Source organism: Impatiens glandulifera, chromosome 8, assembly GCF_907164915.1.
Source record: "Impatiens glandulifera chromosome 8, dImpGla2.1, whole genome shotgun sequence".
Lineage (NCBI taxonomy): Eukaryota > Viridiplantae > Streptophyta > Magnoliopsida > Ericales > Balsaminaceae > Impatiens > Impatiens glandulifera.
In genome coordinates, this window is record NC_061869.1 from 4,479,311 (window position 1) to 4,492,265 (window position 12,955).

The following is a 12,955-nucleotide window of genomic DNA, read 5'->3' on the forward strand; positions in this document are numbered from 1 at the left end:
GTTCAATTTTAATTCATTTTATTTAACAAAGTTTCAAAATATCATCTATCATTTTTTCTATCTTATCTATTTAGAGATAAAATGATCATTAAATTTTAAGAAAAAATAAATTAAATAAAGATTTTATTCAAAACTCAAATAAAATAAAATAAAATCTCTCATCTAAATAGATGACATTTATTGTTAGTACATAGGTGAGATCTTGATCTTTTTGGTTGATTTTTTTTTTAAGAGATATTGTTTTGATTTTTTTTTTCAAAACTTATTACACAAAATATTTTACATGACATTTTTAAAAGTTTATGCAAACATAATAAAATTTCAAATTAAATCTTATTCAACAGAAAAATTAAATTGGTATAGTTTTAATTGATATTTCGAATGAGTTCGTCCTAATATATATTCATAACATCGATTAATTGAGACTTTGAGAAATAAAATAAGTTTTATTAAAAAGACAACTCGAAGTTCTATTATTACATCATAATCAAATTTCATGTTATTGTTTCCATTAGTGAACTTTAATGGACAATAATATGATGTTTCAAAAATAAAACAAAATTGATTAAAATAGTAGAAGTGAACTTGTTGATATAAATTTATTTGAATAATCAATATTAAAATACTGGAATTTGTTTTGGTAATATAAATTAAAAATATTATTATATAATGATAAAATATTGTTATTTTTAAAATAAAATATGTGATGTTATCATGAAAAGCAATAAAATAAATTTGTTTGAAAAAACACAATTTCATCATTATTCCTTCCATATCTTGTAATTTATTGGTTAAATTTTATACATCATATTCATAACTTCAAAAATTTACTTAAAATATTGTTCTTAATAAAAACTGATATATTTAGTGTGTTAGTAAAATAAAAATCTCTATATCTGAATTATTCTAATGAAATAAAATTGTATTAGATCAATTGTTGTTTTTTAAAATGATATTAACATTTAATGTAATATGTTTAAGGATTATAAATAATATAATTAAAGAGATTGACAAAATCAATTTGTGATTCCATTAGTGGGTGGGGATATGATAAGAGAATCAGAATCATTCATTCTTCCATGTTTTGTCCTAACTTTTATTCTCTAATATTATTTTTATTAAATAACATTTTAATGTGATTTGTACTTGAACATTAAGCTACAATTTTTTTTAATTAATTTACAAAAATAATTTTATTTATTTGTGAGTCATTGGAAATACATATATATAAATTAATACAAATATTTTTATAAGTTTATGCAACTTATTTTATTTTTACTTCTCTTTTTATAAAATAATCTATATATATATAATTCTTTTTATAAAATAATCTATATATATATAATGATACTTAATTTTTAAAGTGTCCGGATTGCCGGGTCGAGAGTTGTGGTTAATTTTGATACTTGGGTCGGATTGTGGGTTGACCCGCCTTTAAATTTAAAACGGTTAAAAATAAAATTAAAAAGGCTAGAGGTATGTTTCGAACTTGCAACCTAACAAAATAAGTACAACTCTTTAACCAACTAGGTTACAAAGATTTTATATTTTAAATTTAACACCAAATTTGATAAACGCGGGACGTTTTAATATTAATATAAGTTCAACTTTTTAACTAACTAATATATATATATATATATATATATATATATATAATGATGCTTAATTTTTAAAGTGTCCAGATTTGTCGGGTCGAGAGTTGTGGTTAATTTGGATACTTGGGTCAGATTGTGGGTTGACCCGCCTTAAATTTAAAACGGAATAAAATAAAAAATGCTAGAGGTATATTTCGAACTTGCAACCTAACAAAAACAAGTACAACCTTTTACCAACTAGGCTACTAAGACTTTATATTTTAAATTCAACACCAAATTTGATGAACGCGGGACGTTGTAACATTAATATAAATTCAATTTTTTAACTAACTAATATATATATATATATAATTAATGATGTTGAGTAAATGTCTATATATATATATATATAATGATGCTTAATTTTTAAAGTGTTCGGATTGTCGGGTCGAGAGTTGTGGTTAATTTTGATACTTGGGTCGGATTGTGGGTTGACCCGCCTTAAATTTAAAACGGAATAAAATAAAAAATGCTAGAGGTATGTTTCGAACTTGCAACCTAACAAAAACAAATACAATTTTTTACCAACTAGACTTTATATTTTAAATTCAACACCAAATTTGATGAACGCGAGACGTTTTAACATTAATATAAATTCAATTTTTTAACTAACTAATATATATATATATATATATAATGATGTTGAGTAAATGGATACTTGGATTGGATCGGATTGTGGGTTGACCCACCCATAAACTTAAAACGATTAAAAATAAAATTAAAAATGTTATCCATAATTTTTTTTCACGGTTTTTTATATTATTAATCGTGTAAATGCACGGGCTAAATACTAGTTAATGTTAATAGTACAAGTAAACTTGATAGTCAAAGTTATTTACTTGTAAGCTCCACACTCTATGATTATATTTTTCATTGTCTATATTCTTAATCCTAATATAAATTCATAAATATATAATTTTATAATTTTATCTTTTTATAAGAATTTAAAATTTATTTTAATTTATATCTTCATAATAATAATAAAAATATAAATATGATAAAAAAATTTTTGTCTCCCCAAGATTTAGAAAACATGACCATGCTTAGATGGATACCCTCATTATTAATAGGGCATAATACGCAGCATCACGTCAATGTCACTGCTGAGAATTTAAAATTATTTAAATAATTTAATTTAATCAAACATCATCTCAATTTAATAATCAAAATAATAAATATTATTAACTTAAAATTTTTTTTTTTTATTATTAAATATAAATTTAAGTCTTTTTTATCAAAATATATATATATTAATTAATAATTAATTCAAACTAAGTCCTTAATATTTAATTTATATGTATAATTATAACAATTTAATAATTCAATTTTATTAATTAAAATATTTTAAATATAAAAAAAATTTAGTTACTAAATTCGATTTGAATCATTTAAATAATCCAACATAATTAAACATCATTTCACTTTTTTACAATATATTACTCAATTCATTTAACAAAAAATTTTTTGTTTAAAAATAAAATAAATTTTATTTTATCATTATATATTAATAAAATTTAATTTTTTTATTAATTATTTTTTAAAATATCTGAATTCGAATTAAGACCTGTTGTTTAAGATGTTGCATAATTTATTTTATTTTTTAATTATGAAAACTAATTAACAAGAACATTTCTTTAATCACTTAATCTTAAAAAAAAAAAATCTCTAACTTCTTGGCTAAAGGGTGGAGAATCTCCACAATGGACCGTTTAATGTTCTAAAAAGTTATATAATATATATGAATGTAAATAAATAAATTCAACTCATATTATTTAACTCATATTCAATCAAAATTAAATTTGGTTAATTAATATTCAACCTTACGAATGAATATTAATATGAACGAAAAATGAATACCTCTTCAAATGCACAACAATAGCGACAATTCCAACCACGCAACAAAAGTCACAAAAGCCCTTTCCATTAAAATTTAATGGGAATAGATAGAAAATAAAGAGAGTCAACCACTAGGGAGCACTCAATTATGATGGCCCATGAAAGTCATTAATGGAAATAGATAAAGAGAATCAACAAGAATGCTCAATTATGATGTCCTTATTTGCTCTAGTCTATCCAAGATATACTCTTTTTTACTATACATTATTAATTTCTACTAAGATATATGAGGAAAAAAGATTGTATTATTACTTTTACTTTTTTATATATTTTTTAATTTTTAAAAAATTAATAAAATATGATATAAATGAGAGTGGTTTAGTCTAAACACAAACATAATAGAACACAGAGTTTGGATTGAAATTGTTCTGGTATTTTATTTAACTTGTTATATTTTATGTTATATTGAAAACATATAATATTTTTGTATTGTAATTAACAAATATAATATAGTTTAGTTGGTTATATTACTTTTTTTTAAAAAAAATTAATGAAATAGGATATAAATGATAATCGTTTTTAAAAATTAAATTATTAGTGAAACAAACAAATTTTTTTATTCTCACTAAAAGAATAATAAGTCGTTAGTTCATATTTTGGTTAATAATTTGATCCGAGTATTTTGAAAATTAAATTATTAGTGAAGAACAAGCCCTTATATATTCTTACCAAATAAATAATAAGTCGTTGTAGTACATAGTGGTAAGTATTGGTGACCCGGGTTTGATCCCCGATTGTTGGAGTATAGTGATAAGTATTTCTTCTAGTCACGCGGGTGGTTTGACACGGTAAGCTGAGATGTTTGAAAATAAACTTATTAGTGAAAGAAACAAACTTTTATTCTCACCAGAAGAATAAGAAGTCGTTGTAGTATAGTTGTAAGTATGTCTCCCTATCATGAGAGTGTCCCGGGTTCTAACTTTCCCTCAAAACACGACTTATTTGAATAACTCGACAAAGAAAAAAAGTGTCGAGAAAAAAAAAGTGTTGAAAGAAAATGAAACAACATATCACATCTCTTCTTACATTTTTTTTATCTTTATCATAGACCTCCCCTCAAAACACAACTTAAATAACTCGATGATGAAAGAAGAATCAACATATCACATCTCTTCTTACCGTGAGCCATAGCAAGAGGATTGAATAGAAAGGACCCTCTTTGATGTTGACTACTTAAGAACTGATAGGCCGACAGGACTGCCCGTTGCTACTCATTCCCCATTCAAGGGCATCAGTTCCGTCATATGCTCGTGGCGCTTTCCACTATAACCATTAAGTCAAGTTAGTCAAAATCCGTCACTATACTAATCTACGAATTCGGATCAGCTCAGGCAGAAGAGGAGAGGCAAAGAAGAAGGTTTTGGATCGAACTAATCCATTGACACAAATAGTTCATGGGAGAAAATTAAGTTATTTGGGCCCGGGGGGTTGACAGGGCGAATTGCTGCATCATACTCAAGGCCAGCCAGTTCCGAGCGAGCGGTTTGATCATCTGTTTCAGAGTCAATTCATCTCTTGGCTTTCGCATGCAATAGGTATCCGATTTCAAGATAGAAAAGCGTCGCCTACTTGCTGAAAGGAAAGCAACTATAACAACTTTCGCGAAGGCAGACAGAAGGAATGAAACCTCCGTACAATCAATCTGCTATTCCCAAGCTGATGCTTTGGGTTACTTGTCCTGCTTTCGGGGTGGAACAAAAATCCTTTCCAAATAATCAAAATAAAAGGCAGTTTCATTATGGTGGTATACCAGCGGCCTGTTCTTCCACTTCCAGTTCCAATCAAAGCATATTTTTTTATCATAGACCTCCCCTCAAAATACAACTTAACTTATTTGAATAACTCGTTAAGGAAAGAAGAATGCTGAAGGAAAATGAAAAATCATAGAATTTTTTTTTACTGTATTTTCAAAATTCGATTGCAAAGTCGACCATTATCTTTCACCCACAATATATGGATGAAGTTACCTCCATATGTTTTGCGATGATCTATTTATTGAGTCTAAAACAAATGTGAAATATGTTAAAACCACTAAAGAATCTATTTTTTTTAAATTGCTGTTATTTTTACTACTTGAATTACTCGTGTATGTATTTATTGTAGATTTTTTTTTTAAATTCATATTATAATGAGTTATAATAAAAAAATGAATTTACAAATCTTTGATGATTTATTTTTTAGTTGTTATATATATATATATTTAAAATAAAAAATTGAAATGTTTTTAAATTTGAGAGTTCAGGTATGAAGTGATCGATGTATCCCTATTCTAATTTGAGTCAATGAGTCAGACTAATCTATTTTAGTATTGAAACTCAATCTTTTATTATTTTTTACATTTATTTATTTACATTTAATTTTTTTTTAAATATATATATTTAATTTTTTTTTATTTATTGAAATATCTAAATTATTATTTTTATAAATATTATTTATATTTTGATATATATATATATATATATTTTAAATTTAATTATTTATATTTTGATATATATAATTTTTATAAATTTAATTATTTATATTTTGATATATATTTTAAATTATTATTTTTATAAATTTAATTATTTATATTTTAATATATATTTTAAATTATTATTTTTATAAATTTAATTATTTATATTTTAATATATATATATATATATTTACATTTCAATTATTATTTATATAATATAATAAATATTTACTTTATCATTCTCATAAATAATTTATAAATTTAAATTATCTTAAACATAACAATATAATAATTAAATAATTCATACAAAATTATTACAATCATCCTTGTTCAAATTATTTACAATCTAACTTAAAACATTGTTGGGTTGGGTACGTCTCGTATAATTTTTTTTTTGACAACACCTCCCATAGATTATGATCTTTCATGAGTTATCCATCTCAGTTAAAATACGTTAAGTTTGACTTCGTTGGTTTTTCTTGTTTCTCAATTTTTTTGAACCTCATTTAAATTATTAACGCTAGATTTTATGTTAGGTTTGTTCGTTAATTAACATTTATGCGTTATGTCTATATTATTGTTTTTCAAATGTTTAATCTTGTTATGTTTCGACTTTATTTGATAGTACTTTGATATATTATGTTTTTGTAATGTTTTTCAACCAAAAATAAGGTATTTTGGGAATTGATTCAACTAATTAATAGGTCGGGGTTCGGGTCATCAAATGAGTGATTGTGTAGAATGACTAAATTAAAAATCAGAACAATATTTAGATTGATTTTAGTAATCAATTCATTTTGATATTTTTAATTTATTTAATAAATATTATTATTTCTCTATAAATAATAATAATAAAGAAAATAAATGGGAACCTTTATGATGCCTTCCCCACCACATGCCAAATCAGGTAATATATATTTATGTGGTGATGTTGTTACTTGTTAGGGTCGAATATATGAATTATCTCTTTTTAAATAACACATTTTCATAATAGTGACGGATCTATGCAACCCATCCAAAATAATTATTTGTTTTTGTTTTTTACAATACAAATTTGACAATATTGATTAATTTTTAAAAAAAAAATTCAAGCCCATTTCAACCTTAAATTCCGATCCTTCCCCTTTCATTATAATAATTTTTTTCTTTAAAACAAGAAAATAAAACAATTAAAATCTTTACAATGAAAGTGTAAGGGGGAGGTTATACTAATTTTTTATATTAAAAAAAACTAAAAAAAATTAATTTAGATAAACTTTTAAATTCATTGAGATAACTTTAGTGAATAATTACATATTAACTCACTTTAAATTATAATTTTTTTTATTTTAAAAAAATATCTTCATGATGATATAAATGAAAATATCTTACTTGCTATAAAATAATAATAAATTAAAATCAATTAATTTTTTTCATTACTCTTTATCTAACTTTCTTATTTATTTATTTATTTATTTAATTCAATCATATCTTCAATCCAAATAAAAACATAATTACTCTCCTTTTCATTTTTTACTCCAAAACTTTTATATCTGAAGAAAAATATTAGTTCTTAAATAAATTTTTATTTGAAGAACTTATAAATAAAAAATATTTTTTTATAGCTATCATCTGAATTTATTCTCACGAACAAGAAGATAAATTCAAAATGAAAAATAAAAAATTATCTTGTAAGTATATATATATATATTATTATGGAGAATCTACATCAATTCTCTCTCTCTCTCTCTTTCAATATGAAAAAATGAAATTCGTATGCATTTTGGCGACGAGGATCTTCAAATCACGATAGCTCTTAAGATCTGTTCATATTAATTACTTTTGAAATCTCGCTCAGATCCGTCTTCGATTCATACTATTGAAGCAAGAAAGCAAGGATTTCGATTGAATCGATTGAATCGATAGAAGATGAGAAAGCTTCTAATGAACCTGTTGTGGTTGTTCTTCTTCTTGTTTTGCTGGCAAGGTGCGACGATCTCCGAAGCAAAGTATGTCAAGTACAGAGATCCGAAAGTGGCGGTGGATGTAAGAATTAGGGATTTGATTAGAAGGATGACGTTGAAGGAGAAGATTGGACAGATGATTCAGATTGAACGGACGGTTGCTTCAGCCGATGTTATGAAGAATCATTTCATAGGTATGTATATATTCAAATTCTTTATTTCTTAATTCAATTTACGATCATATATTTCATCTCTGATTCTGAATACAGATTCCGATCAAATTTCTGATATCTATGATTTTTACTTTTGAACTTCTTTTTAGCAAGTAAGTAATTAACTCGTGAACTAATCAGTTACGCAATCAGAGCATGATTTCACTGATTGGTAACTAGATTATGGGTCCCACATTCCATTTTTTTCATAACTAACTTTTTTATTTATTTATTTATTCATTAATATTTAAAAATAAACTAATTGTTAAGTTATATGAGATTTATTAACAATTTACAAATGTCTAAGTGGAATAACTTAGAAAAAAAATATATAATTTAGCTGGGCACTATTTATATTAATTAAAAAATTATACTATTTGATATATACTTGTATGTTACCATTATGTAAGCTTTTAATTTTGTTTTTATATTATTGTTTTCTTTCTTTATTTTTTTGAAAATTATTTATTTATATTAAAATTTATAAGGCCTTGGTTTTGTGTTTTTATAAAATCAAAAGAGAGAAAAATTAAATTATGAGTAATGATTTTGAGGAGGTAATGATTTTTTTTTAGTAAAAAGACAGGTATTGATATATATAAATAGAATATAAAATAATAATTTAAATTAGAAGATATTTTAGTATTTTGGTTAATAAAATAAGTGATGTGATTGGTGAGAAGTGAATGATTGAAAAATTAATTTGGTAAAGGTTAAAATAAAAACCTTTAAAGAAAAAGGCCTAATAGTCGTTCAAACATAACTATTAACAACTAGGGATGACAATTATAATCCATTCTGCGGTTTTTTATTCGAATTTCCCCGTTATGGACGGGTTTTCTCCAATTTTATTGGGCAGAGGGTGTAAATGATATTTGTGTCCAACTCCCGACTTCTTCCGAACACTAATAAACACGATTAAATATATAATATTACTAATATATTTATTTATTATTCTTATTTTATAAGGGTTTTTAGTTTATTTTTTTTTATAATAATATAAATTTTCAATATATTACGAGATATATGTAATATTAAAAAATCTGTTTATATAATTTTATCAATTTTTTTTATAGAATATAATATAATGGTGTCTTGCGGGGATTCTCTGAAATCAAACGGGGATGATAAACATATTTTCTGTCTGATCCGCACCGTTGTCATCTATAATAACTAGTATGATATGAGAAAATAATTTATTTGAATGAAATAAAATGTACTTTCATTAATTATTTTTTACAAATGTGTCGTCTACCTAAATTATTTGAATAAGTAGTTGTAATGGTAAAGTAATTTGGGTAATAGAAACATTTTGAAATTTTATTAATCACATGATTTTGGAGAGATCCCAACTCAGTGAAAATTAATTTTGAAAAAAAAAAATCATTACAAAGTTTACCACAATAGATAACTATAATTCAAACCAAACATTTGTCTATAATGAATAATTAGTTTTGCACCATATTGATACCTTTCATATTGAATTTTTTTATTAGTTCATGACTATAGTTTATTGATTGAGCTTAAAAGATTTAAACAATAGTAGCTATCTGTATATTTTTGAATAGTTAATGATGATAAATTTTTCCATTGTTTATAGGAAGTGTATTAAGTGAAGCAGGAAGTGAACCAGTTCCGAAGGCCTCTGCAAAAACATTGATTAATATGGTAAACGAGTTCCAAAATGGCGCTCTTTCAACTCGTCTTGGAATTCCTATGTTTTACGGTATTGACGCTGTTCATGGCCACAATAACGTATACAATGCCACCATTTTCCCACACAATGTTGGCCTTGGAGTCACTAGGCAAGTTTATTATATAATTACAGTATAGCTTTTGCATGTAAATTGTAATTCAATCCATTGATTCTTCTCTAAAATACAGGGATCCTAAACTTATTAAGAGAATTGGAGTTGCCACTGCTCTTGAAGTTAGAGCTACCGGAATGCAATATGCCTTTTCCCCATGTATTGCGGTACTAAGCAAAATCATCAAATTACAGTTCATATTGTGTTGTGTTTCATGTCTCGATCATTTTATTTCTTTTGGGTAGGTTTGTAGGGATCCAAGATGGGGTCGTTGTTTCGAAAGTTACAGCGAAGATCATCAAATTGTTCAAGCAATGACAGATATCATACCAGGTTTACAAGGATCTGCCCCTGCTGATCAAATGGGGTTTCCATTTGTTGATGGAAAGTATGAAAGTTTATTCTCATTTTCTTCTTAGTTTATATCATCCTGTAGCTTCTTCTATATGTTACACTTTTTGTGTGTTCAGGAGAAAAGTTGCAGCATGTGCTAAGCACTTTGTGGGGGATGGAGGGACAGTAAATGGTATAGATGAGAACAACACAGTTATTGACTTAAAAGAGTTGTTTAAAATCCACATGCCTGCTTATATTGATTCCATCAAGAAGGGAGTTTCTACAATTATGCTATCTTATTCGAGTGTGAATGGAGTGAAGATGCATTCGAATCGCCATCTCGTGACTGATTACCTCAAGAACAAACTCAAGTTCATGGTTGGTAATTGATATTTGATATATGATATATGAACCTGTAAAGGTTTTACATTTCCTTCTTATGTATGTGTTAGGGAATTGTAATATCAGATTGGAAGGGGATTGATAAAATCACATCACCTCCACATGCTAATTACTCTTACTCAATTCAAGCTGGGATTTTAGCTGGAATTGATATGGTAAGTTCTTGTACCAATACATATATAAACAATAAGATGATCAAATTCTCATAAGATCCGATTAATGTAGGTCATGGTCCCGTATGACTTCAAGGAATTCATCAATATCTTGACGTATCAAGTGAAGAACAAAATCATTCCTATTAGCAGGATTAATGATGCTGTAAGGAGGATCTTGAGAGTCAAATTTGTCATGGGTTTGTTCGAACATCCAATGGCTGGTTACGATTTGGTCAATCATCTAGGCAGCCAGGTTGGTTATTGACAAAAGTTGCTGAAAATGAAAGAGAAGAGAATTGCTGCATTCTGAATTGTCTGTTTTTTATAGGAACATCGAGAATTGGCTAGGGATGCTGTGAGGAAATCTCTTGTCCTACTAAAGAACCGAGATTTGGCTAATAAGCCTTTACTTCCTCTACCCAAAAAAGGCATAAGAATACTTGTTGCAGGTACTCATGCTCATAATTTGGGTTATCAATGTGGAGGATGGACAGTTACATGGGAGGGCGTTGGTGGGAATAACCGCATTGTGGGTATGAACCATGATCCATGAATCACGATCCAATTATCTCGATCAAGAACTTTTTTCAAAAAATACATTTTTTTGTCATTGTTCTTGTTGTTGCAGGTACGTCTATATTAAGAGGCGTGAGAAAAACAGTCTATCCAACTACAAAAGTCATCTACCGAGAAAACCCAGATCGAGAATTTGTTAATTCAGGAAGATTCTCCCACGCCATTGTAGTTGTGGGTGAAACTCCATATGTTCAATCATTTGGTGATAGTACCAATCTGACAATAACTGAACCTGGTCCGACCATAATAAACAACGTTTGTGGCCACCGCGGCGATATGAAATGTGTGGTGATTGTTGTTTCTGGTCGTCCACTTGTAATTGAGCCTTATCTTTCGAAAATAGACGCACTTGTGGCAGCATGGCTGCCAGGATCGGAAGGACAAGGTATTGCCGATGTTGTATTTGGTGATTATGGATTCACTGGAAAACTTGCTCAAACTTGGTTCAAGACAGTTGATCAACTTCCAATGAATGTTGGTGATCCTCATTATGATCCACTTTTCTCTTTTGGGTTTGGATTGTTAACTGAACCCGTGGAGGAGAAGAAATTCTTAAAATGATTGGATTAAGAATTATAGACTTTAATTAATATTGTTTGGAGTCTTTAATACTATATAAACAATTGAATTCGATTGATTTTAATTATAATCTTAACTAATTATATATGAAGTGTATGATAGGACATTACAAATACTTATTTTAACGGTTTTGTTGTTCGACTGTCACTCATTCGACCAACTAAATTGTTAGGTTTCAATTTAGTAGTTTCACAAATCGGTGATTATTTGGTTTGATCAAGATTCGATTTTAATGATTCAATAATCTGTTTTAGTTATAATCTTAACTAAATGTATACATAGTCTATGATAGTACATTACAAATGCTTATTTTAACATGATAGGTCGGTTTTGTTGTTCAATAGTTACTAAAACGACTAGTCTACGTATAAAAAAAACTAAAAACTAAATCGATTAATTAAAGTTTTAATTTAGTAGCTTCAAAAATAGTTGGTTATTCAGTTTCGATTGATTTCTGATTCGATTCTAATAATTTTAGTAAATTATAAATACTTAGATGACTGATTTAAAAGTGCTTTAGACAATACAAATCACAATTTAATATGAATATATATGAATCCAATAAATATCAAATAAAAAATATATTTTTAATTATAATTTTATTGATCTAAAATGAAATGATCCAATCATTGTAACAAGGATTCTGAAAAATAATATTTTAGGGATTGGGTATTGTTTGAGTTTCAATGAAAAATTGTTTTTAAACATATATTTTTTGTAATTATCTGGTTGGAATGTGAATATGATTGAGACAAATAATTATAATATATAAAATCATTAATGATTGTGTATTTAAATGAAATATTTATAGAACATAAGAATATTACTTTGTATACATTGACTAGAACAAGTAGACCAACCAACAACATGGTTAGTTCATCAACCACCAACATTAATAATTTATTAAAACATGCACAACTCACATTTAAAGCCTTGTTTGTTAAATGATTATAAAAAATATT

The 12,955-nt window shown here is 26.3% G+C and overlaps 1 protein-coding gene across 1 annotated transcript; it reads left to right on the forward strand.

The window, feature by feature from the left end:
• The first annotated feature begins 7,716 nt into the window (after positions 1–7,716).
• Positions 7,717–12,026, forward strand: LOC124911333 (beta-glucosidase BoGH3B-like). The gene is made up of 9 exons (XM_047451800.1): positions 7,717–8,119; positions 9,738–9,942; positions 10,022–10,112; positions 10,191–10,333; positions 10,416–10,659; positions 10,734–10,838; positions 10,909–11,091; positions 11,167–11,371; positions 11,467–12,026. Exons 1-9 carry the CDS (start codon positions 7,891–7,893, stop codon positions 11,973–11,975), a joined length of 1,914 nt encoding a protein of 637 aa, XP_047307756.1. The 5' UTR covers positions 7,717–7,890; the 3' UTR covers positions 11,976–12,026.
• Positions 12,027–12,955: the final 929 nt, after the last annotated feature.

Bases quoted from the DNA above. Each gene is read 5' to 3' on its own strand.
- LOC124911333 (XM_047451800.1), top strand. From the start codon at position 7,891: ATGAGAAAGCTTCTAATGAACCTGTTGTGGTTGTTCTTCTTCTTGTTT. The intron at 9,943-10,021 runs GCAAGTTTATTA...TCTAAAATACAG, and splicing joins GTTGGCCTTGGAGTCACTAG to GGATCCTAAACTTATTAAGA. The intron at 10,113-10,190 runs GTACTAAGCAAA...TCTTTTGGGTAG, and splicing joins CCTTTTCCCCATGTATTGCG to GTTTGTAGGGATCCAAGATG.